We start from the raw sequence: 26,120 nt of genomic DNA, 5'->3' as shown, positions 1-26,120 counted from the left end.
ATAAACGGTGCGTACGTACGAAAATGTTGCGTACGTCCGTTTCCAAGCCATGTATAAAAACGAAACTTGGCGTACCGCTACGCACATTCTCACGGCAGCTCCCCACATGGCGTACGCACGTTTCTGCTTGGTTTTGTACACGGACGGCTCTCAGTGGTAGAACATTGCTACTGTGGTTTCCCATTTTTAACTCACAATCACGACGCTGACTTTATCCAAGACACCGACATTAATTGTATGTTGTTTACAAATGTACGGAACCTGATTTTTATTCAATGTGTAACAATAAAACGGTGCAGAAAATGACCGAACTATTACAACTGCCATGGCAGCTCTTGTGTTATTGGAAGACGTAGCTTATGGAAGAATTGGAAGAGAGCGCGTATTCAGAGATCATAGTCAGGTGATTTAGTCAACACCAAGTCGCGCCATGCCTGCTGTATGCAACGGCATAATCCGCTCGTCACCAAGATATATAAAATTTTCTTACACTGTGGTCGAAGTGTAATTTGCAGCGATGTCCAGTTTTCCCAATGTAATCGGAGCCATCGATTGCACTCACATTGCTATAAAAGAACCTTCAGAGAACGAACTTGCTTATGTAAATAGAAAGCACTTTCACCCTATTAATGTACAAATTACGCTCCGTCAACTTTAGTGCTGATGCCACTAATTAAACCACCAAATAATATAACTTTTCTTTTCTTGATTTCTGTTAACATGACCTCCACTTCAAACTCACTAAAATACTTTTTTTTCCCACGTGGTTTATCCATTGTTGTTTAAGAAAAACAGAACAAAGCGGGTATTTATACAGATTTACATATGCAAATATGCATAATCATGGGCGGGTCGGGGGAGTGGATGTGGGCTCATTCACGTACGTAAAATTTCGCGCTCATTGGCATTTATAAAGGGAATGTGCATCGATCTGTGCTTACGCAAAGTTTTATGCATCTGGATTTTTTCTTGCTTACGGACATTCCTAGTTTTGTCCGTACGCCATGTTTTAGTGTGAATTCTACGCACATCGTTATACATGAGGCCCCAGGACCTGTGGTCGGTGATTAAATTTCAGAACGATATACTGATGTAATGCACTGTAGTGCTATCATACTTTACAATCCTGTTTAACCTGCCTAAACTGGATGGTATGCAGGTCCGGTTTTAGTAATCGGTAGACAGTGAATAAGTAAAGTGTAAATAGCAAAAGGTGCATGAAGCTAAATTAATGAAACATGACTGAATACACAGTAACCGCATTCGCAAATTTGATATTCCTGATTTCAGTTATTTACGAGTCGGCCATGAACGCAGAACACAGATCATCAGTAAGCCAGACACAATACTGAAAAAGATTTGGATTACCTAAAATCATATGTACACACTAGAGATGCACTGATTGCTACCGTAATGGCCAATACAATCAGCCATCTGCCGATATTAACGGCCGATAAACCCTTTTAAAATGCTGATCCGTGTTGCTTTGTGCTCCCACGCGCTAAACAAATGGTGTGTGGACATAACTTATGAGGAGGATCTGCTAATAAATATTTCAACACAACAAATTTGATTGGTCACCTTAAGGCGAGACGGTGAGTAAGAGGAGTTCCTTAAAAACAAATCCGTTTAAATAAAGAAAGCTGCAGTACTGCCGCATAACTTTGGCCTGTCGGTAACGCAAGCGTTTCATAGCGAAATAAAATTCAGTGCCGACCGTGCAAAATCAAAATATAATTACTTGGAAGATTATGGAGTTTCACACTTGATGATCAGTCCTTTTCTGTTTATAAATGCTATGATATAATATACTGCCCTGGCTCTGTTGTGTGCAGTACATTAGTCAGCATCTTGTTGGTCTGTGACTCTAATTGTGACATACTGCTAACTGTTAGATAAGTACACATATAAATACATTATTTATTCACTTTTAATCATTAGCCAGGGGCTTAGATATTAGCTCTTATGATTCTGTCCATTAATAATGTCTTCATCTTCTACAGATCAACAGTGGGCCTTTGGTGGGACCAGTCTAGAGTGTGTTTGCTATCTGCATTCCTTGTGACCAAGGATCTTTGTACCCTCTGGGATCCTATGGGATAGAGTGCCAGATTGTAATGATCTCACTTCCTGTTTCCTCCTGGCTATTCCCGAGCTTCCGTACCTTAAGCAGCTCTAATTCAGTCATTCCTTGCTTCCCTGTCCAGAAACACAGAGTGGTTTCCTGGTTGTGGCTACTTTTCCAGAGAGTCATACTCCCTTTGCACGGCAGCTAACGCTCAATCACTTTTACACGAGAGGGTGAACTTTGGGAACGTGCCACCGTGTTAATTTGTTGCTGGTCTCATCTATTACCCTTGACTGGGTTACAGTGAGATGACAGCCATGCAGTGAAAGGCTGGGGACACTCTGGACAAAATGCTGGACCATAACAGAGTGGTAGACAGCAGGGCATTAGGAGACCCAGTTCACCCAGTACAGCATGTTTTTGACTGTGGGAGGAAACCTGTGTGACATGGGGGCATGCAAACTGCAATTTAAATATTCAACCCCGGAGGTGACATTGCCCCCTGCAGGACCACCTGGAAAATGTCCCCCACGCTTCACATTCACTTTCCATTTCTTGGAATTTTTTGGTGAATTGGGCTGAAACTTTGTTTTAATTGCCAGAATTTGGAGAAATGCACAGTGGGCACAGGGGGGTCAGGACGGGTCCAGACAGGTCCACAGCGCACACAGACAAAGCGGCAGGGTCTGGCGCGCATGGGCTGTGGAGACTGGACATGCGAGACGGAGGGGGGGGGCGGGTTTCCATGCTTAACATGCAGCGGCTCGGGCTTGGAATGTGCTGACATGCAGGAATGAGTAATGAGGGCTGGTTTGCCCCCCCCTCCCAGCACCCAGCCTGCCTCTGCACTTGCGGTGGGCTCAGAACCAGCTGCTGGCTCACGGCCACCGGCCCTTTCCGACTTTCTGTTTTTTTTAATCTTTTATTGAGCTTTGCCGAGGCGCTTTCCAAACCTTAGTCACGCAAGGGGCAGGCCCCGAATACAGACCTTAAGGGGGTATTTTCTGAAAGTGGGGCCTCTTTCAGCTATGAGGATAAGCCCCTTTGTGTTTGACGAGTTCTCATGAAGCCCTTTCTTACATTCACATCCTAGTAAGAAATGAATTTATTTTTGTCTAAAAAATGTTTTTGCTATTCTGAAACACGATTCAGAATAGGAATGGCAGGTTGATAGTTAGGGTGGTGGGTGGTTATGACGCTGACCCACCTCAAAAAACCTTAAATGATGTGTATTTAACAGTGTTCAGGAGAGTAAAGATTATGCTCAAGTGTATTAGAAGCCTGTCATATTATGGTTTGATTTTTAAGAATTTTGTATTGTGTTAGACTTGTATGTATGTGTTATTTAATATTTGATTAAATTTGCCTTCTGGTGTATTGCATTCAGATGAATGAAATGGAATTTCTTGCCTTTGTTTTGCAACATTTAAAGCATACTGTGTTTGTTTGCTTACTTGCTCCGTCAGCTGTCCCCGTTCAGGATCTGAAAGACCAGTTCTCACCCCCAGAAACTGCACCCCCCATCCTGGTCAAGCTGGTGGAGGCCATTGAAAGGATCGGTAAGAGAGGGTCTCCTTATTGGTCCCATGACTGAGATTTTAATGTTGGTTGTTTGGTTAGTTATGAGGCGTAAGCCTCTTTAGTCTGTGGCATTTATATTCCAGCTATTAAAACAGAGGGAGAGGTTGGGATCGAGTGATAAGTATCCCACCCTCCTTTCCAGCACTTTTCTCGGTGAGGTAACTACAGAGGTGCACATAATGATTCTTTTAAAAACACAGGGCAGCATTCAGAGACACCTTGTGGAACCATATTATTTATGTGGTGTATATTGATTCTTCCGGATCTTGGTACCTATGTGATGCCCGTCAGACGCCATGACTGTTTGTCAAACTCCATACCTGTCCTTCAGTCTCCGTGCCTGTCTGTCAGTCTCCGTGCCTGTCTGTCAGTCTCCGTGCCTGTCTGTCAGTCTCCGTGCCTGTCTGTCAGTCTCCATGCCTCTCTCTAAGGGCCAGTTTATATGCTTGCAATGTGTGTCCTTATGCACACTGTTGCTATGCGAGTATTGTTGCTGTTCATACACACAGTTTTATGTCAGTGTGGAGGATTACAAGTTTACCAGAGGGCAGTGCGAGAACCATCTGGGTTGGCTGCTTAGTTTCGGGACTCACTTGTTTATATGCGGCTGCGGCATGAAATGTCTCACACTCACTCCTTCCACAGCTGATTCTGTGGCTCAAACACGTCTGTGAGTGATTTAAACGGCAGTGATGAAAATGATTGATTGGCGCGGAGAGCACATGCTGAGCTCATGCAAGTGTTCAAGTGAAACGTGAATGATGTTGTTTATTCTGCGGTATAAGGTATTTTTCTAATGTCCAGACAGTATGAAGGTATACAAAAGCTTGATCTCAGCACAACTGACAGTTGCATGTGCACCACTGTGCATAACTTGCGATGTCAATATTATCACACTTGACCCAGTCCTAATTAGTGTTTATGTACTGTAGTGTTTCATTGTATTGTTAATTGTCTGTAGTCTGTGGGGAAGGCATTCAAGTAAGAATTTCACTGCACTTTGTACATATGACACTGCTTTAGCTCAGATTGAATTCGGAAGCAGAAGAAACTTTCACTGTCATTACATTTTGAAGACGCTGTACACAGAGGCACACAAGTGTCCAGAATGTTTGTTTCTCTTGCCTCTGAAAATATTCCATTTGGAATATCATTCAGCCACTCATTCTAAAAAAAGTCAGATACTTCTTTAATGCTAACTACTGTATATAAACACTTATCTATTACGAAAGGAGACCATACCGCCCGCAAGATTTTTGCCAGTACTGCATCTTGCATACACGTGGCGTTAATCCTGCGCATAGCCGCACAAACGATGTGTGGAATGAATGCAGGAGACCCGTGGTGGCCATGTTGTCTATGAGAACGTGTTTTGAGCAGCAAATTACAAGACGGCCCTAAAGCAGCTCAGCATGATGATGTACCGGCTAATCAATAGTGTAATAAAGTAGCTGATTACTGCCAAACAGCCTGTCAAAGGGTACTGAGTCAGCCAGCTTTTCAGATTTCTGCAGGTTAAAATACAAGAGTCAGAATTTCGGCAAGCATTTATGGCTGTAATGTGCATATTCAGAGTGAATACCAGTAACGCCGGGCTGATAGTGCCACCCTGCCACCCACAGGGGAGTAACCGGTCCGGTCCTAGCACGTACTGCTGTCCGCCCCCACTGGGGGCCAGTCTAAGCCTAACGCCAAACTGCAACCCCACCCCAGGCTGTCTGTCACGTTGGCGGTGCCCCCGTGTATCTCTCCCATCCTGAATCCCAGACGATCATACTCCAGGATGTTGCCGATATAAATAGGCCAGTTTGTGTCAAAGCTCTGCTTAGTGACTCCGTAGCTATATATAGGCCCCGGCCTGCCGTTCAAAATGTTTTCATATGTGTGGCGGGGGGGGGCACCGGGCCGACCGCTGGGCTGACCGCCGCTGTCTCTGCTGCAGGTCTGAACTGTCAGACGCTCTACAGGACGACAGGCTCCTCTGGACAGACTCTGGACCTCGGTAAGACCCCGTTCGCCCTTCATAAGGCCAGTGTGCTCTGGTAAGCATGTTAGACGGCTGGTGAGCTGCACATGTGTGCCTGTGCTTGTGCCTGTGCCTGTGCCTGTGCGCGTGCTTGTGCGTGCTCCCAGAGCGGTTCTGCTCCGAGTACTCTCAGTTTAAAGCCTCTAAAATCCAAACTTACCATTTTATAATGTGTTAACAGCAGTGGCACTGCAAAGGGAGCTGCCCAGTCTCCTTTAACGTGGTGCTTGTCTTGCCTGCTTCCGACTTGTCGTTTTATTAGCGGTAAGAACTGGTGGCTTGCGATTGACTTGGCCCCCCTGTATGTGACACGGGGACAGTGCCTTTGGCGCCACATGTTATCCAGGGACACAGACTGTGTATATGAATCCTCAGGGCAAAAAAAATGTCTTGGCATTTTTACTAAATGTTCCTGTGGAGCAGAGGAGTAGGTAAATAACTGGCAGAGTGGTGTTAGAGAAAAGTCAGTGTCTGTGCTGTCTTGCCTGTAGTCGTCTTGCGGGTAGCTGTCTTGCCTGTAGTCGTCTTGCGGGTAGCTGTCTTGCCTGTAGTCGTCTTGCGGGTAGCTGTCTTGCCTGTAGTCGTCTTGCGGGTAGCTGTCTTGCCTGTAGTCGTCTTGCGGGTAGCTGTCTTGCCTGTAGTCGTCTTGCGGGTAGCTGTCTTGCCTGTAAAACGGAAGGTCCTGACTACCTGTCAGTTGCTGCTCTGTACTCCTGTTATCTGCGCTGTCAGTGAGAGGTCTGCGGTCTGAGCAAGTCCAGGCGTGTCCTGATGGGTTGAAACATCAGGCACCCCAGAGAGCCTTGCACCCCCCCCAACACGTGCCTATGGACTGTCGAGGGAATCAGGGCGGGTGGGTGGGTTCTCGCAGCTGGCGAATGCCTTCAGACGTGATGCACTGGGACTCGGGGCTCGTGTTTTGAGGCGGTTTATTTTGAGGAGTCACCTGGCATAGGGCGAGCCTGGGCAGCCTCGGGCAGCTCCTGCAGCCCGACGGACAGGTCAGCACAGTGGGCCGCGTAATGGGGAAGGGGAACTTTATAAGAGGCACGTGTGTGGCGGAGTACGAGTGTGCATTTGGTGACCATGCTGACCACCTCCCTGCAGCGGACCTGTCCTCGGTGGACCTGGACCTCTGTGACGTCGATGAGCTTTCGGTGGCTCTGCAGACGTACTTCCGGGAGCTGCCTGTCCCTGTGATCCCCCCTGCCCTCTATCCCGCCCTGCAGGAGGCGCTAAAACGAGGAGAAGGTAAGTGGGGCCGTGGGCTGATGCGCCGACTGGCTCGTCCGGCTGAGCGTGCAGCACTCGCCAGAAACAAACTTCTTGGTGGGATGTCCTCTCACAGATACCCTGACACCGGAGCGTGGCGCCGGGAGCCTGATGAAGGCCCTGGAGGGGCCTACCATCCCCGTGCAGAACCTGCTTACTCTGCAGTACCTGCTGAGGCACCTGGACACCGTGTGCCAGCACACTGGCACCAACGGACTGGACGCCCGCGCCACCGCTGCCTTCTTCGGCCCGCTGCTGCTCCAGGTCCCTGCCACGGGGTGAGCATGCCGCCAGCCACCTTCACTGCCCCCGTAACATCAGGAACTCCTGATATCCCAAGGCAGCTTCTGCTGTCCTGAAGCGGGGGAATGACACAGTGAGAAATAGCAAGGCTTAGATAATTCTGGGTAAAAATAAACCTTTAATGCCAGCTGAGATAGTGACGCCACCCATCTGTCGTTATGCGAGTTACAAGCCGATGGAGCGGGGGCCGTCCCACCACTCGCTTCAGGGCTGCTGAGGGTGGTCGCTAAGCTGGGGGGAGCCGACTCACTTTTGGGGGTGGGGCTGCACATAAGCTCTGGCACCTAGAGGGAAGGCAAGATCGAAGTCACGAATAGGGGGGAAGCACTAAAAATACAAGTGCGTGAGAGTGATAGCGCCGCTCTAGAGGACACTGTGGGCCTCAGCTCCACACCACCGATTTTTATGAAGCCATAGCACAGTTATTTTAAGAGAAAGGAACAAAGTTTAAAGTTTTAAAAGCTGACCCCTGCCCAGGGTATAGAGCAAGGGGGAGGGGAAAGCCACCTTTCTGCTCTTCCTGTTGGGTATCCAGGCTCATTTTAATGATGTTCTAAATGGTTTGACGTGAGGAAGGGTTCCTTAACCCTCTGGAGTATCTTCCTCGTGTATTTCAGTTCAGAACTCACTGAGTTCGTATTGCAGAAAAAATCCAGTACTGCCCTCACCTGAAGATCGCTATTCACATTCTAAATAGTCGCATTAGCACGTATTCAAACCGCATTCGCATGGTAATTGGATGAACAACGCAATGGTGAAATGCGATCCAGAAATATCCCCATCAGCGCCATTGAAAGGGGGGGTGTGGCCAGGTGTGAATGGCTCATGCATACACATGAGAGCCCATACATATTCATTGGAAGGAGCCCAGAAATAGTGACATGAGTATTTATTTATCCAACAAAATGTTGCAGCTACACCATTTAGTCATCTTCATGTAGCCAAGACTTTGGTGATCAGATATCTGGGATCAAAACAAACTGGCACCATTGTTTACTATGAACTTTTATAATGTTTCTGCAAGTGTTCCAAACCGCATTTTGCAATGTCTATACTTTAATGTCAAATTACAAACTTCGCATAAATCTGACATATTTACAAAGTACATTAAGATTAAGATGAGTTTAATGCCAAAACAAATATATAAGAAATCGTTTATTTGCCATGAATTAAGTTTGATATTGAATGAAGTGTGTGACCATGCCCCAGTTAGTGAAAGTGTGTTCCCTACCCCTAGACCCCAGAGGGTTAAATTCCTTTTGAGGTCTTTATCTGTTAGTAATAGGACTGATCTTAAGATGAATCCACCCAAAACAGAGATGTTCCTCATGGAGTAGCTGTTCCTTCAGGCTTGACTGGTGTTCATATTCCTGCCAGTGTTTCTCTGGTCCGTCAGGGTGGTTTCTGTTTCACACAGAGCGACTCTGTACTTTCGTAAATAGTTTTTATTGGTAATGCGGTACCCTAAGGCCTCGTATGGGGAGAGCGGCCCCGAGGACAGCACTGTGTTGTGACGGCTCTTAAACTGTGTCTCCTGCAAGGCTGGAAGTGGACGAGGACTTCCCAGTCCAGCTTCTGGAGCAGCTTCTGCTGGAGAGAAGCTGGGAACAGGAGGAGGCGCCCCCAGGTGACCAAAGGATGGAACAGCACTTCCCTTCTTTGTCTAAAATGGCTGCTTTTGTTTCCAACATGTATATTTGGCCCTTATTTCACAGCCCTCCCTCCTAAGCCTGCAAAGATGGCAGCGTCCTCCAGCCACCTGAGCGACGCCGAGTGGTACTGGGGTGAGATCTCAAGGTAATACCCCACCTACCTGCATACAGTGCTCCACCCACCCTAGGCATGATGCCCCAACACTCTGCTCACAGTGCTCCACCCACCCTAGGCATGATGCCCCAACACTCTGCTCACAGTGCTCCACCCACCCTAGGCATGATGCCCCAACACTCTGCTCACAGTGCTCCACCCACCCTAGGCATGGTGCCCCTCCCATACAGTGCTCCTTCCACCATAGCCATGGTGCCTCACCCGTCTGCATACAGCGCCCCACCCCCTCTGCAGCCAGACTGTCTTCTCACAGGTGGACATAGTTTGTTGCTCCTGTTTCATAATTATCCCTTGATCTTTTTTTTTTCTCTAGAGAGGAGGTAAATGACAAGATGAGGGACATGCCTGATGGCACTTTCCTGGTCCGAGATGCTTCCAGTAAAGTTCAGGGAGAGTACACCTTGACCCTCAGGTGAGTTACAGAAGGTGCTATTTGTGGTCAGATCGCATGCTATGAGCAGAACAGGAGTACAGCGAGCCCCCATCTCTGTGGAGCAGGAGCGAGATGGCTGTGTAGCATCAGGCCATGAGAGGGTGGTGTCATGGGTCACTACAGCTTATGCCTCAAGCTTTGATCACATCCTGCAAACTGCAGACAGCTAAAGCTGGGATGCAACATTTTTCATTTCAACTGCTACGCAAATTAATTGCATGTCTGCAGTATAGATGCAGAGGCCCTAGTCGGCCACCATGCAGGCTGCAGCTCGATAGAACCGTGCTGATGTGGAGAAATGAGGAGTGACTTCAGTTAACCTGCATCAAGCAGAACCACCACCCCCAGCAGTGGGCCATAAAAAACTAGAACTTGATTAAATGTGTTTGGCTCTGCTGTAGTATTCTTCTGCCTGGTCAGAATTGAACATAATATTTACATTTTTATAAGCAGATGGGTTACGGGTTACAAGTATGAGTCAGACACCGAGCGTTTCAGTTACGGATCAGTTACTCTTCACTTTGCGCCTGCTTCTATTCAGATTAAAAACCTCACAATGCAACAAAAGCAAACATCTTATTAAAGACGTGTTCTAAGAGTTGAAGAATCATGGAGAGAATCCTATAGCTTTCTGCTTAATGAAGTCACTTTCTCTTTGTCAGTGTTGAGGTTTGGGGCTTAGCTGATCGGCTTCTGTCGGTGTTGAGGGTGGGGGCTTAGCTCATCGGCTGCTGTCGGTGTTGAGGGTGGGGGCTTAGCTGATCGGCTGCTGTCGGTGTTGAGGGTGGGGGCTTAGCTGATCGGCTTCTGTCGGTGTTGAGGGTGGGGGCTTAGCTGATCGGCTTCTGTCGGTGTTGAGGGTGGGGGCTTAGCTGATTGGATGTTGACCAAAGCCTGCCATAAATGTGCCTCACAGGAAAGGCGGAAACAATAAGCTGATCAAGATTTTCCACCGGGGGGGCAAGTATGGCTTCTCTGAGCCTCTGACCTTCGCATCGGTGGTGGAGCTGATCACCCACTACCGGCACGAGTCGCTGGCGCAGTACAACCCTAAGCTGGACACGAGGCTCCTCTACCCCATCTCCAAATCCCAGCAGGTACCAGCCCACCAGTGTCTCCCAGGCAAAGCCCTGCTCCCTTTGCTCTGTGACTAGCTCATTCATTTTAATTGATCATTCCAGAATACATCTATCCATCCATCCATTTTCTGTACTTGCTTCTCCTATTCAAGGTCCCGGGGGTCTGGAACCTATCCCGGAATCTGTGGGTACAGGGCACAAACCCATTGCAGCGTCCCTGTTCTTGAATCTATATTTGAACCTAAACTTAAGGAACATGGGACTAAGTAGAAATGAATATTTTTAGATTGGTGTCACATCCAGTGTGCACCTGGCCTTATGACCTGAACTGCAGCTTGGGCTCCAGTCCCCTTAACCGTGACAGAGATGAGTGGTTAGAAAATGGATGGATGATATATATCGACTGTGTGTGTGTGTGTATATATATACACTGTGTATGGAGTACCCATAATGTGTTGGGTATTGCGTCTCTTCCTTCCAAAGGAACAGCTGGTGAAGGAGGACAGCATCGAAGCTGTCGGTGAGCAGCTGAAGGCCTACCACGAGCAGTACCAGGAGAAGAGCCGGGAGTATGACGTCCTGTATGAGGAGTACATGCGCTCATCCCAGGTAACCCTAAGCATTAGCAGAGGGGTCATTCTCAGGAACTCATTTCCATAATATGTCCATTTTCTCTCATTTTTAAAATTAGTTTGACAACACTCAAATTATATAACTGTGTAAATTGTTGACTTTGCCTCTGAGTAGTTAATCGAGTTTATTATATTACCATTTATTTCTGCAAAAAAATGAAGTAATGAAAGCAAGAGTCACAAATTTCATTAAATATCATAAACTCATGTCAAGTCATGGCAACTAAATTATTTCTTATATTTGTTTTGACATTACACATCTTAATTATGTATATTGTGTATAATGTAATATGTCAGATTTATGTTAAGTTGACATCAAATTAAATTTGACATCAAAGTATGGACATTGCAAAATGTGGTTTGGAACACTTGCAGGAACATTATAAAAGTTCATAGTAAACAATGGTGCCAGTTTGTTTTGATCCCAGATATCTGATCACCAAAGTCTTGGCTACATGAAGATGACTAAATGGTGTAGCTGCAACATTCAGTTAGATAAATAAATACTCATGTCACTATTTCTGGGCTCCTGCCATTGAATATGTATGGACTCTCATGTGTATGCATGAGCCATTCACACCTGGCCACACCCCCCCCCCCTTTTATTGCGCTGATGGGGATGTTCCTGGATCGCGTTTCACCATTGTGTTGTTCATCCAATTACCATGCGAATGTGGTTTGAATACGTGCTAATGCGACTATTTAGAATGTGAATAGCGATCTTCAGGTGAGGGCGGCACTACATGCCCGCGATGCAGGTAAAACAAAGTAATGTGACATGGTTTAATTTTGCCGATTTAACCTAATTTTATAAACTTTAATACTTCCGACAATGGATGTTTTGAAAAGACAGATTACTGATTGTCAGCGTTTTTTCATGTTTCTACACACAGATTTCAGCGGAATATAAACTGAAATAGACGCGAAAAATACATTGCATCACCGACGATCCACTCGACCCCAGAGGGTTATAGGTCACATACAATACTGTTGAAAGATTTAAAACATTTAATCTAGTTTAGTATTATTTAACCCTAAACTTTTGTTATTGATGTTTTTGGCTATCTACTGGACCAACAAATGACATTTTAATATACCTAAAAAGTGAATGTGATGTAGTTCCGCCACACAGAAATAAGCACTGCACAGAAAATACAGACTAAACTCGACAGCTGTTTCTTGTGTGTATAGGAGCTGCAGATGAAGCGCACAGCCATTGAGGCTTTTAACGAGACCATCAAGATCTTTGAGGAGCAGTGCGAGACACAGAAACGCCACAGCAAGGAATATATGGAGAAATTCACCAAGGAGGGCAATGACAAGGAGATCCAGCGGTATGTCACCCAGTCCCAGTCTTCACCTACTCCAACTTGTCTACTGAGCAACGTTGAGGAGACATTTTTCGCTTTATGTCCTCAGAATCCAAAGCAATTCTGAGAAGTTGAGGTCCAGGGTGACAGAGATTCACGACAGTAAGAAGAAGCTTGAGCAGGATTTGAAGAAACAAGTGTCTGATAACCGTGAGATTGACAAGCGAATGAACAGCCTGAAGCCTGACCTCATGCAGCTGAGGAAACTCCGTGACCAGTACATAGTGTACGTCAGAACCGCGCCGCTGAGCGAGATGGAGCCTGCAGACCCCCCGGTGGTGGGTGAGTGCCGGGTGTATGTCAGGAGCGCTGCTTAATGGCCTGGTTCCTTGGTTTGCAGATGGCTCACGCAGAAGGGCACCAGGCAAAGGAAAATCCAGGAGTGGTTGGGTATGAAGAATGACACAGAAGGGTAAGTACACAGAATTCTGTGAATGTGAGGGATAAAAGTGGGTAGTAAGAGAGGTCACTATTTAAGCATTTTAAATGTGTAACGGGACTGTTCTGTCATCACATCATAGTTTGGTGGTGAGGGTGCAATTCATGGAATTGGCTAGATTAGAATCTCATAGGAAGTATATACCATGCAGAGGCAAAACATTGTAACTGCATGTTTTATCGAAATTGAGTTATGACCAAAATTGGGTCTTTTAGGCCATTTTTTATGCTGCAACAAAATATCTTGGTTCAGCTAAACTCCTGCTGTTTATATGGTCAAAAAACTTTGAAGTCACTTTTCTTAGTTTCACTGTCTGCATAGTTAAAATGTTTTGCCTCTATAGTGTAGTATTGTATTGGTCAGATGGGCAATACATATGGTTTTGGGACCGGCCTGCCGTTGTTAGTGTAATAACTCAAAAAATATTTGACAAATCTTTTTCAAACTTTGCAGACAATTTGCACTGGTGAAGATCCTGAACACAATTTGAGACAAATCACACCAAAATTGAAGCAGCGCCTCATAGTGGTAGCACATGAAAGGACAACCACAGACACAGATCTGGTGAACCTGAATACATTGAGTCACACAAAGTTGGCCTTTTAATAAAGATTTTATTGGACAGAGTGGTAGGTGGGGGTAGAGATAGAGGTTGGGGAGTGTGGGAGGAGTAGGGATTAGATGGGGGGAGGGGATTATGGGGCCGTCCCGGGGATACGATGCTATTCTTACAGCATCTAATTTATTTCTGTTACACTGTAAACCCTAATAAGTTAGCAGACTCAAACAAACTGAGGCAATGAGTTGCCCCAAAAAATTAAGTTAATCAACTTCAACTAATGTTGTTTTTTTTTATTTTTTTTTTATCAAATGATTCTTTTTTTAGTGTGTTACCTGTACTATTTAAGTGAGGTTAAATTAAGTTACTTTTGTGTACCGAATTGTTTTAGTAATGTGTAAATTAAGATTTTATTCAGAGATCAAATTAAGTTAATGTAGCCTAAAATTTTTACTTAAAAACGCTGCCTATTACATTAATAAACATACAAAGGCATTCGCTCTTGTCAGTCAGAAGCTTGATTTACCCATCAATTACTTTGGCATCATACAAATGTGTAGTAAATAATACTGTAATAAAAATACAAGATAACATATGTGGTGCAAGAGACTATGTAAGAACATATCCTTCTCTAAGGCTGGACTTTTCCTTACTGCTTACGGCAGCCCCTGGCATTTGAATCAGATCAAATGCTGAGGATGGAGGACTTAACAGCTGCATTTTCCATAGTTATGCTACAGCTTTAAACAATTCACAGACTTAAGAATAATGTGATGCATCATATATTCTTGAACATATCATTCTTTATCAGTTTCAAGAACTGTAAAGTTACACCTGTAACGGAAGTGTCTGCAGGCGTCCATGAGGCAGTGGGAGTTACTCGTAACACTTTGGTTCAGACCCAACAGACTGGCAGCTAATGCCCCAGATTCAAGCACTATGCAGCATTAGAGAACATCCATTCCAAAATGATCAGACTTCACCAGCTTATCTGGAACTGGCTTCCCAGCTTTTAAAATACTTTAAATGACAGCCAATGCAGAGTAACTTTGATCACCAAGCAACCATGGTGTAATGCAAGAACATGAACATCTGCTGTGAAGCAGTATAATACATATCAGTGCAGAAAGTGCTACTTTCCAGTGTAATACAATGCAGGGTAGACATCAGTGCCTTTTATACCCTCCCAGAACACATGTATTATTAATTCATTCTTGAGAGTCTGTAATCTAGGTGACAAACCAAGCGAATGAATTCGGAAGTGTTCGTCAGTCCTTTTGGGTAACAAAGATGTAGTGCATAGCTGAGAGCGAACATCACCAGAAAGACGTCATTAAATTTGGGAATGGTGACCACTTTATTTTAATTTCCAATGACAAAAAAAACTTTTTCTGGCTGATAGTGAACTGGACTAGTTGGTATTTTCACGGCTGACTGTAAGAAAGGCCACTGGTGAATCCGCAGGATCTGCCTCATCACCATCTGGATTGAAATGAGATTCAAATATAGACCCCTCACCAACCATGGCTTGAACAAATTCACATGACATACAGCAAGTTTAACATCTGAATGGCATAACTCTTCATAACTAACCCTGCATGATCCCAAAACTCCAAAGCAGGCAGAATCACAGGAAGCGCATGCAGAACAGTGGTATGTTTTGTGTGTGTCATGTAATTCTTAAAGAGAGTGAAATTGTAGTTATAATTGTATTTTTTTTTTACCATTTCTGATTTTGTAATTTACAGTTTCTTTTGTGGTTTTATTTCAAGTGCATTTCTCAAGACCGTTCCTGAAAGCACCAAACTTACCTCAGTTCCGCGAGGCCGGCGTTAGCGTGGTAGCTGTCCCTGTTTTCCTGAAATGTAAAAGTTTTTGCAACATATTCAATTGCATCTAACTGATATTAATAAAACATTCGGAATAACTCAATACAGCATTCACTCCATAACTTAAAATCGCATTATTTCTGTAATGGCCAATCCCTTTCAGATATTAAAACTCAATCATCACAAAATGCCAAGGTAAAGGGGACTCACTCACTTCTAATGCTAAACAAAATGCTCTTTGATTCACTAGATTCTTGTTCAGTCGTCATTCTTCCCATGTTGTACCACTGCTTGCTCACTAAGACACACTTAATGACATCACGCACATCAGCGTCAAACCCGAGAATTTAATGTGATAGTGACTTCAGTACTGAGCTTTAGGTAACTTAATCCAGCAGTAAGTTGTACTTCGTCAAAAATATTAGAATAATATTATAAAATATTATGTAGAAGTTACAACAACTAAAACTTTAGTTGACCTTTTAAACTGAAGACAGTTTAAAGTTTGCTCTATTTAGTAAAATTAAGTTTGTTTATATTTTGGGGTTTACAGGCTTGGGGAGGGATTCCACTGGCGACAGCGCCCAGTGGCCAGGCCCCTCCCCAAGGGGCTCGCTGGGCATAGCCCGAAAGGGTTACGTGGATCCACCCCGACCAAATCTGGCTCTAGGCACATGGAATGTAACCTGGCGGATGGGAAAGCAGCCAGAGGTAGAGAGATACTGACTAGATATAGTCGGGCTCGCCTCAGTGCACGGCTCGGGATCTGGAACCAAACTCCTGGAAAGGGGTTGGACTCTGTTCCACTGCGGAGTTGCCCTTGGGGAGGGGCGCTCGGCAGGGCTGGGTCTGCTTATAGCCCCCATTCCTTCCTCAGGCTTAAAATTTGCTCATCTGCTGTAATTCTAATGACAGTAATAAGTGCTTGATTACGACAAGTTCTCTGTTTACAGTCCTGTCTGTAAGCTCCCCTTTTCTGCCGGGAGCCTGAAAAGATGGTCACCGGTCAGATAGTGTCTCACACAAACTCCCATAATTCCTCTGAAAGATTCCAGTCAGACATTAGACCCATTCTAGTACAGAACCCGTCCTGGTCAGAGTTACTCACAATTAGCTGTTACGGCTGCTGACTCTAGGTCGCCTGCAATCTTCACCCTTCTCATGGTATCCTCTTGCAAAGATTAAGGGGTTACATTCATTTATCAGACAGGGCTTGGCTGCTTTTCCTCTTACCTCTCTTATAGATGGCAGTTTGTTTCTATGGGACATAGATCCGGTGCATCACCTCTTGCCTGCAGTGTCCCCCAACGGTCAGTTGTGGGCTCCACTCATTTTCATGTCTGCGTGCTACTTCTGGGTCAGATAATTACACAGATGCCATGGAGTGAAGCACATCAACACCAGATCTGGCTAAACTGCCATAACCTGTTTGAGTGAGATCTGTTGTTGGATAAGTCGTAGCGCCATTCTGCTCCACATGATGACGACGGTCTTTTTACTTGGAAGCTCATGATCATCAGTGCCCTTCCAGTACCTCTGACTCCCTGTTGATGGCAGTGTGATCACTGATCTTAGTGTGAAGTTTGAGGTCTCGCTTAGGTTTTCTGCTGACTGTGAACTTTTTAAGGTCTTCACTGCTTTTTACACGCTGAAAGGCTTATATATGTGTTTACGGCACTGCATATTCACGTTGCAATGTGGCTTCCCCTTGTGTTCTCTTAGAAGATCGCAGCGTTTCCAGAACAGTGCTGCCAGGGTTTGGATTAGAAAACCATTGCAGTCTTAGCTCTACAATGGCAATGCAAAGTTCTGCTCATTTTCAAGTCTCTCCATGACAAAGGCCCCACTTCCTGACCTCTTTTCAGCCTCATTTGTCCTTCAGAATCTGGACAGTCTAGTCTGGGTCATTGTGCTTCTCTCTATGTGATTCGATTGTGGAGCAACCTTCCAATTTCCAATGTATCAGTCTAGTTGGATCCTGGAAAATGTTTTTGAAAAGACCTTAAAACTCGTCTATGCAGGTGTGTTGACTGCAAGGATTGCAGTAAACTAGCTTTGATTGTGACGCACTTTCAGATTTTTGATAATGTGAAATTGCTGTAAAATCTGAAAGTCTGAAGTTTTCCTGTAATTATTGGGGCACCCAGCTGGGGTGTGTAAGCCCCTCATACATGCCACTCGCACAGCTTAAGCAGTCTTCACCTATGAGATCCTCTCCTTTCCTGCGCCCAGCCATTCCTCGCTGATGGACGACGAGGAAGACCTCCCCCATCACGATGAGCGCACGTGGTATGTGGGGGATGTGAAGCGCGTCCAGGCCGAGGAGCTGCTCAGGGGCAAGCGGGATGGAACCTTCTTGATCCGTGATAGCCAGACGCAGAAGGGCGCCTTTGCCTGCTCCGTGGTGTAAGTCTCATACATCAACTTTGGCACCAGGGGGGTCCCCTAAGTAAATTTTGTGTGATCAGCAGTTATAAGAGGGGAACCTTCAGCAGTTCGGGTAAAAGGTCCAGCTGCTTTTGTACCCCCTGCCTCTGCACCCCTCCCCCCCCCACATGTACCTCTTTAAAGCCCTCAGCATCCTACCTTTTTCTAGAAAACTTCTATTTACTTTAAAAATATCTGATGTACATGGTAAATGCATGACAAACTGTTCATTATACACTGGAGTCAAAGAAGGACCCGAACAGCAGAGTATCTTTACAAGTGCATTAATGCGAGGTCAATCACTGCTCTTCTGACCAATCAGATCGGAGAGTTCAGCAGCACTGTGGCAGGTCTGTGTTTCCTCACTGACTCGTTTTGTTTAATCTCTGTGTGTCTGGCTGTAGCGTGGATGGAGACGTCAAGCACTGTGTGATTTTCAAGACGGCCACGGGCTACGGATTTGCGGAGCCCTACAACCTGTACGGCTCCCTCAAGGCCCTGGTCCTGCACTACAGGGACGCCTCGCTGGTCCAGCACAATGACTCGCTGAATGTGACCCTGGCCTATCCTGCCCTCACCCAGCATCCCAGATGAATGCAGCCGAGGGGCCAAAGACTCACGCTTTTGATGTTCATCCCTTTTGTACTCTAATCTCAGATTAGGTCCCATGACTCATATCAAGGAGGACTGGATACTGAAGTGTACTGTACTATTTAAAGTAGCCTTGAGTTATTTCAGTGTTAACCAGTTAAACATGTTAACAGTCAGCCCTCCTGCCTAGATTTTAAGTGTTTCTTAGGTTCTTTGGCTCTTTGAAAGTGTTATTCTCCTTTATGGTTGTAAGCGGAACCCGTGGGACCGGACAGTGGAGTGGAATCGGTGCTTTAGGAACATGTGTTGCTCGTATGCTCTTCCGTTTCGGAGGGACAGACACTCTCTCTACGTAGAGAGCCACTAGGGCCCGTTCAGGCTTGTCTTCTGAAAGTGAGAGCTGAGACGGTCAGCGGCAGGAAGGACCCGGGAAATTACGGGCCAGTCGGCTCCCTTCTGGCCCGTCACGCATTTGCATTTTCTCACTGCTGTTTGCCCCGTCTTTTCCCCTCGTCACACTCCCTACCTTTTCCTGGTTTGGGCTGTAGCCGGAATGAAGTGACCTAGTGATCGGCATCATCGAGAGGTGATTCCCTCTCGCTAAATAATCCTCGGGCATCTCCTCTCAGCCGCTTTCCGTCTTATCGCCTGTTTTGGAGACATTCTGATATATAGAGCTGTAGGGCATGTTACCTTGCATGAGGAGCCCTGGAGAAATTGCCACCTGCATTTTTTTTTTAGAAAGATGCTGTAGATTCTTCATATCAAGTCAGTTTAAGCCAAATGAAGGATAAACCAGCTGCTCCTGGGTTGGAAGCTTGGAAATAGTGACGTGAGAGATTTCATTTTAAAGACTCCGTGGAATTTTCTCCTTCAGAGATATAATCTAAGCACTTGTTACTAGTACTGTTAAACTGTATATCTGTACAATATGCATAAATAGTTATGGATTTAAGTGTCTGCACAGGAAGGAGTCTACTGACCTTGAGCTGTACTTTCCAGTTTAAGGGGTCCCTCACTGTCGGTTTATAGGGACAGTGTCCTTGTGTGTGGATTTTCTAACCAACGGTAGCACCATCATTTGAAACCCAAAAATAGCAGACGTAGAGGGAGACTGCAGCCCATTCTGGTGCCGCAGGTTGCATTTCTTGATTCTCATCACCCGCTCGGTTCGGTTCGGCCCACGGGCCGCCCGTGGTCCTGCCCAAGCCAGAAGAGCGATGAATTCTTTTATTAATTGCAGTGTCTGAGGGGCTGAAGCCTTGCTTCGCTGAAGCCTTGCAGCACCGTGCTATCAGCCGTAGATTATGGTATGTGTGTAACAGCGCCCCCCATAAAGCCTTTTTAGTACCTTAATGGAGTATTACAATGGTGTATTGACAGTTTTGTTCTGGGCCAGGATGTAAGCTGGGAGTTTCTGAGCTTGGTGTGGAGTGAGCTGACTGCGGGGTCAGAATAAGCCACGATCTACAGAAAGCAGTGTGAGCCATTTCTGTGGTTTCCGTGCAGTAATGGAGTCTTCCCGGGCATGATCTTTCCCCTGCAGGACTGCACAGTGCAGGTGGTGTTAGACATGCATTAAACTTCTGTTTTATTTTATACGTGATAGTCAGTTCTGAAATGCCGCTTGCATAGGTGGAAAGTCAAACTTAGGAATGCTGTGTTTAGTAAATCCAGATGCTTTGAATTTGCATTAACGATAAGAGCGAATGGATACCAGTTAGTTAACAGGAATGATTATACTGCCAAATTCTTTGGATAATTGATAATGTTTTGAAGACTATTAGAGGTAAGATGAACGTTGTCCTGCACACAGCTTCTCATGGATGTGAACCCGGCCCCTGAAGCGTTTTGCTTTCAGGGAAAGAGCAGGTTGATGTTTTGGCGCTGCAGGCGTTGGTTGTACATACTGAAATCATAACGCAACATTGATGTGTTGTGACTGTCTGTAATTGTTCTTAAATTGTCTGACCCAATGGACAAAATCTTTTGATCACAGCAAATAGGTCACATCTTCTGAGACGTTTAAGAGACATTCAGACTGAGTGCTGAGTTTTGGGGTATTTTTTGTACATAGCATTTAATGAAATGCAGGTTGTATTTTTCTGTTGGGTGGCCCTGAATACAGGTGACCAACATTATCTCAGACTGTGAGAAGCTGTTTAGCTCTGGCTGTGTTTTGTGCAGATTTCATGGAGATAGACTTATGCAGGAAATGGTCTCTGTTGCATCACCTGACAGCGTGCTGCCTCAGCTGACAGACGCCATGCCGGTACTTTCCAAACTGGTCTTGCAGCGAGTCAGGAGACATCTTCATCTGCCCTGTGCTTGCCTGTGTCAGGGAGTCAGATGTTTAAACCAAGCTGTGGAAGTCTTACAGTTTCCATTTTGAAACTGGTGGAGTGTTTTCTGAAAACAAATAAAGGCGGGAGGTACATTGTGTCATTGTCTCCTCCCTTTGGCAGCCTTCATAGCTTTATCTCAGCAGTTAGCTTGAACTAGAGAGCATGTGTGTGTGGGAGAAAGATGAGACTGATGAACAGGTGTGAAAAACTGCTGAATGCACTACAAAGACACCCTACAAATGTCAGGTAGCCCGCAGGCTGGGATGCCGCCCTTCGGCTGTGCAGGCTGGGATGCCGCCCTTCGGCTGTGCAGGCTGGCTTTTGCTTTGTTACTTTTATTCCTTTCTGTTTGACCTGACAAGGAGCTCTGCTGACTGAGAGAAGCCACACGTCAGAATGGCCCCAAGTGAGAATGGCTGAATCGCAGCCATGCTGGGTTTGGATTAGCTTCTTGGTTAATTTTTTTTAAAGCTGTTCAATTGCTTCCTTTACTTGTACATTTGTTTACTTGTTCATCATAACCTGACAGATTATTTTAAATAAGCTAGCTTAAATATTTCTTTCCATACATTTATACTTGTTTACAATTTCCAATTAACCAAATAGAGAAAATCTTTAAGAACAAATTTGTTGGTCTTTTTATTAGAGAGAATAGAAGTAGGATTTAAAAAAAAAAAAAAAAAAAAAACTTGACTATAGTTTAAAAATCATTTTCTTATTTTTATTTTTTAACTTGAAGTTTTTAAGACTGCGCTAGTCTTTAGTTTTTGTACTTGTGAACCAGTGCTCCCTCAAGACAATGGGACTCTAGGATCTAGCGCTGCTGCAAAACAAAAACTTTCCACCACAAATGTTGATAGTTACGGGGTCCAAAATGGCCCCTTTGAAAAGCAAAAGATCTAAACTTCATCACCTACTGGAGTTCTGCACTATATAGAAATGCTGGATATTTTATATCTGTTTCCTTTGACTTTTTTGAAAAAGTGCAATTTTTTGTAATGTTCATTGACAGAAGTTTGACAGTACCAATTTACATACATTTGTAATCTGTAATTTGGATTCTGCAGCTGTCGAAATCTTTTCCAAAGACAGATATTCTGTCTTCTTTATTCAGAAACTAAAAGAACAACATGTGGGCCATAATTGTGCCACTTGTCAGCTACACACCAATATCAGTCTGCCAAATGACAATAATTTAGACTTTGCACTAAATTACGAAGCTAATCTTTATCGAGTTTCAATTCATGTACTGTAGTCAGTTGCTGACAATGTCTGTGTTTGGTGCAATCACTTCCCACAAAGCAATGTTAGTTACGTGAGAGACACCAGGTTTGCGTGCTGGGGGGTCTCCGTCCTTAGGTCCCACCTCCTCCACCTGCTTGTGTATTTCTGTTATACCGTAAGTGATATGTAGGCTGTGTGCTTTTTAAAATCATTATCAGTTGTCTTTGTACTTTTTTTTTTTTTTTTTTTTTTTGGTCCTTTGTAACCCGATTCAGTAAAAACTCGAGATAAACAATCATGAGCATCACCAGAGACAGCAGCATAACCTGAAGCCTTTGGTCCCTCCAAGTGCAGCATGTTCTCTATCTTTTTATTAAAGCAGGTCAATGGAGATGAATGGCTGGTGCTGAGAACTGTGTTCATCCTGTTGGGAGGAGGGCGGCACTGAGGTGGGGGCGCTGTTGAGCTGTCCGGTGTGATCGTAGCATTCTGCTGGCTTTAATGTCTGTGCAACTTTGATGTCATCCATTTGGTTATGTTCTGTCCCCAGTCTATCACCAAACGCAGCCTTTCCTCAGTGTACAAATCAACAGCTTATGCCAATACTGTATTTGTCCTAGACTGGTACTTAAGTTTTCTATGGTACTTAAAAATAAAATGATGTTAAAAAGAAAATATTTCTTCTTTGACATTTTCTTTTGTGTTATCTGCAATCTTTCCTGTAGTAGGAGCCTCGCTTACAGTAAACAGCACCCTCTAGTGGTCTGAGGAGTGTGTAAAAATGTGTCCTGTGGTTTTTAGGGAAAGATCCAAAGATTATGTGGTGTTTTTGTTGTATGTGCTTATTGCTTTCAGTAAACCAGTCAGTGGAGTTTTTGTTTACTAGACTGTAAATTATTTTGAGGAAGTGAAGATGGGCACCTTTATGGTCACATTCATTCCCAAGTGTACTTGTGACCTGACTGTGCTGAGCTCTTTGGGAAAAGCACCTGGTTGAACTGAACTGAGACTATTTGACGTGCACAGGTACATAAGAACAAATACATTCTTTTAGAATTCCCTTAGTCAAGATTTAAAAACGATGAGGAAATCTATTTGGGTCTCTCTAAACAAATTATTAATTGGATGAATTATATGGATTCTTTTTAAGTTTTGGGCCCCCAGCTCAGATTTGTTTGGGCCCCCAGTCACTCAGGAATCTTCCGAACTTTTCTCCCATAGACGGTGCCCCTGTGTCCATTAGGTTATAAGTGTACTAAAATATGTGTGTCTTACAAACACAGCACTTTTCCAAATGTACTTTCATACCTTGCTTTAAATTTCTCTAGGATCTTAGCATGCATTATGTAAAGATGCAGTTAAACACTCACAAGTCACAAAGTAAAATGTTTATTTTCAAAGTGCCCCTTCTGCAGACCCCACCCTCAATGGAACTCAACATCAGGTCCCTTTATCTGAATCCAGGAGCCTGTGATGTCAGGCAGTCACAGGACACATGGATGGATGGATTCATAATGCACTTGTAGGTAAGTACTGAAAATCACTGGCTCGATTGTGATCACAAGCACTGAAGAGCAAAGGAGCAGCTCATTAAAACCGCACTGAGGTTATCATTCGAAAGCAGAGTCCGTCAGACCTCACCATCACCACGAACGGCAGATACCATAGATCATGTGAACTTTACCTTGAGCAACCAGTCATTAAATCCAGGAAATTTCAGAGAATCTTTAACTTTTGCTAAAGGCATAACCATCAAATGCCTCTCCACTTATCATGTGACTGTAATTGGAGTATGGGGAAGAGGGAATCAAAATCAGGAAATTCAAATTTTTTTTCAATTCAATTTTATTTGTTTAGCACGTTTTCGTAACATTGCATTCTGAAAGCACTTTACATTATCCCTGCCCAAAGCCCCCAGTGAGTAAGCCAGAGGCAACAGTGGCAAGGAAATACTCCCTAGAAGGAAGAAACCTTTCCCAAGTCAAATGAGCAAGATGACAAAGTCCCAATTCACACTCCTAATTTTAATATTTGCAAGGGGCAGGCAGGTGCTGGCAGGCAGGTGCTGGTGCTGCTTCAGATGGCAGGACGAACAGTGGTACAGCAGCAGGGCAGGCAGAAGAGACGTCACAAATGACACTCAACACACGCCTGAGAACGCTCTCTGGCTTCATAGCACCAAATATGGAGACAAGTTCCCCGCATCTGCCCCCGACAGGCTGATCCTCCCTCCATATTCCCCCCGACATGCTGATCCTTCCCCGCATCTGCCCTCCGACAGGATGATCCTCCCTCCATATTCCCCCCGACAAGCTGATCCTTTGCCGCATTTGCCCCCCAACAGGCTGATCTTTCCCCCATATTCCCCCCAATAGGCTGATCCTTCCTGTATCTGCCTTTTATAATGTTTTATAAACCAGCATACCATACTGTGGACAGCAAGGGGGGAGGGTGTTATCACATCAAAATCATTCTGCTCTAGTTCAAATGCACCAATCGCTCACACATTATTGTAAAAGGTCACAAAAGGAGCATGTTTAAAACATGATAAAGTTCATTACCCATAAAAGTCCTTGATCAGCATTTCCTCCAGTTATGCCCCATAACCTGTTTGTCACGGTATGTGATTTCTGACACACCCCCAGTACGCAGTGCAGGCTGAACCATCCACACTGTGCTGTGCTTTTTGTTGAATGCAGTGGCTCTAGACCATTTCATCTGGGGATGCAAACTGAGGCCGTTTGTTCTGTTGGGGGGGGGGGGCAGATGCATTTGACTTAATGTCTTACAAATGTTATTTACATTAGACTGGCAAAAGAATTGTGATAACCGATAGGTTATTTATGCAGTGCTCTGAAGTTACAAATTTGCAATTCACTCTGATTTCTGGTAAAGTTGTTTTGCTTCCACAAGCTTGATTATTTTTCCTGTCGTTAACTCCGCTTTTCACCAACTGAAGCAACTCGACCACCCAATGCACCCACGTCAAATCCGTCAAGAAAATGTGTAAAACAGTTTCTCAACAGAAACACGTCGATTTGGCTACTATTCCAGGCTTCCTTGTGACTGGACTACTTCCTCCTTCTAAATAAAACCAAGCAATGCACAAGTGAAACAGAAGCTGATTTGCTCTGAAACACACACAGCGTCGTCTTTGTTTCAAAGGTCCCCCAATTGTACGGACGCTCAACCAAAGCAAAATTCAGTCTCTCTACAAGCACACACGTCGTTCCTAAAAACGACTTTACAAAGTAACATGAGTCGAATCAGTTTGCTTTTAGTTCTTTGTTTTAATGTTAATATTTGCAAAGAAGTAACAAAATCAACAGAATATGGGGGAAATCACATCACCGTTTCCCATACTTTTCAATATCGCAATTATTTTCACGTTTAAACTGAGATCTGAATGATTTGTTTGCGCTGTGTCATTTTCCAAAGTAACACCAATGAAAAGGGTGAAACTTCACGTAGTCAGCAGTTGCTAAGAGAGAGAGGCAGTGAAAACGCGCCTCAGTCGATCGGGGCTGTAGCGCCGGACCGACCCGCCTTTCGGGGGTTTCCGTGCGCATCCGGCAGGACCGGTTACTGCGGCGGTCTGTTCAAACGGGAAGTGTGAACTGGATGGTCTGTTAATAATCAAATGTTCGGCATAGCCTGGGCCTATTACTGACATTAATAACACCACAAGAAAAAAAACTGAACCAGCCAGTCGTTTACGTCTTGAGAGGGAAATGAAACTTTGTTGCAGGCCACAGTTTTCCTTCGAAACTACCCGTGACACACTAATAAAAAAGATTTTAAAATAATGTTTGATTTGACATGATATATATTACTGGTTATTACTGTTTGACGATATAATTCAGTGTTCATAAACTTGATATGAATAAGGCTGCGTATAAATTTGATTGTCACTGGTTGGTATGATGGACCACAGTGGAAAGGAAGTAGATTACTAGATGATGTATGGTTATATTACAAATAAGACTGTAACTATATGGAAAATCCCATAACCATGCAGTGTGTCACATACCGGACGGCGGTACTTATTCACTCAAATGGACCCACGCAGGGCCGGTGCTGCAGGCGGCTGAAGGGGAAGCGCCACGAAGGAGGAG

The 26,120-nt window shown here is 44.7% G+C and overlaps 1 protein-coding gene and 1 long non-coding RNA gene across 3 annotated transcripts in view; one reads left to right on the top strand and one right to left on the bottom strand.

Moving 5' to 3' along the window:
- The window catches only part of pik3r2 (phosphoinositide-3-kinase, regulatory subunit 2 (beta)), a 39,745-nt gene extending 20,950 nt beyond the window's left edge, over positions 1-18,795 (top strand). Inside the window, exons 3-16 of one of the 2 annotated variants that reach the window (XM_048976118.1) lie at positions 3,535-3,627; positions 5,592-5,651; positions 6,783-6,926; positions 7,024-7,225; positions 8,792-8,877; positions 8,966-9,047; positions 9,391-9,489; positions 10,427-10,607; positions 11,073-11,198; positions 12,413-12,555; positions 12,641-12,817; positions 12,932-13,003; positions 17,651-17,824; positions 18,250-18,795. In XM_048976118.1, the coding sequence (XP_048832075.1) occupies positions 3,535-3,627; positions 5,592-5,651; positions 6,783-6,926; positions 7,024-7,225; positions 8,792-8,877; positions 8,966-9,047; positions 9,391-9,489; positions 10,427-10,607; positions 11,073-11,198; positions 12,413-12,555; positions 12,641-12,817; positions 12,932-13,003; positions 17,651-17,824; positions 18,250-18,439 (1,829 nt within the window). In that variant the 3' untranslated portion in view covers positions 18,440-18,795. Of the gene's footprint in view, positions 1-3,534; positions 3,628-5,591; positions 5,652-6,782; positions 6,927-7,023; positions 7,226-8,791; positions 8,878-8,965; positions 9,048-9,390; positions 9,490-10,426; positions 10,608-11,072; positions 11,199-12,412; positions 12,556-12,640; positions 12,818-12,931; positions 13,004-13,483; positions 13,709-17,650; positions 17,825-18,249 lie in introns of those variants that run through there. The other variant, XM_048976119.1, reaches the window with a different exon arrangement.
- Positions 14,923-16,774, bottom strand: LOC125708535 (uncharacterized). The gene is made up of 3 exons (XR_007382496.1): positions 16,652-16,774; positions 15,401-15,447; positions 14,923-15,071 (listed from the first exon to the last, which is right to left on the bottom strand). It is a non-coding gene; the product is annotated as an uncharacterized LOC125708535 (long non-coding RNA).
- Positions 18,796-26,120: the final 7,325 nt, after the last annotated feature.

This window comes from Brienomyrus brachyistius, chromosome 15, assembly GCF_023856365.1.
Source record: "Brienomyrus brachyistius isolate T26 chromosome 15, BBRACH_0.4, whole genome shotgun sequence".
Classification (NCBI taxonomy): Eukaryota; Metazoa; Chordata; class Actinopteri; order Osteoglossiformes; family Mormyridae; genus Brienomyrus; species Brienomyrus brachyistius.
The sequence above is the reverse complement of the archived record's forward strand: the minus strand, read 5'-3'. Positions and strand labels throughout refer to the sequence as shown.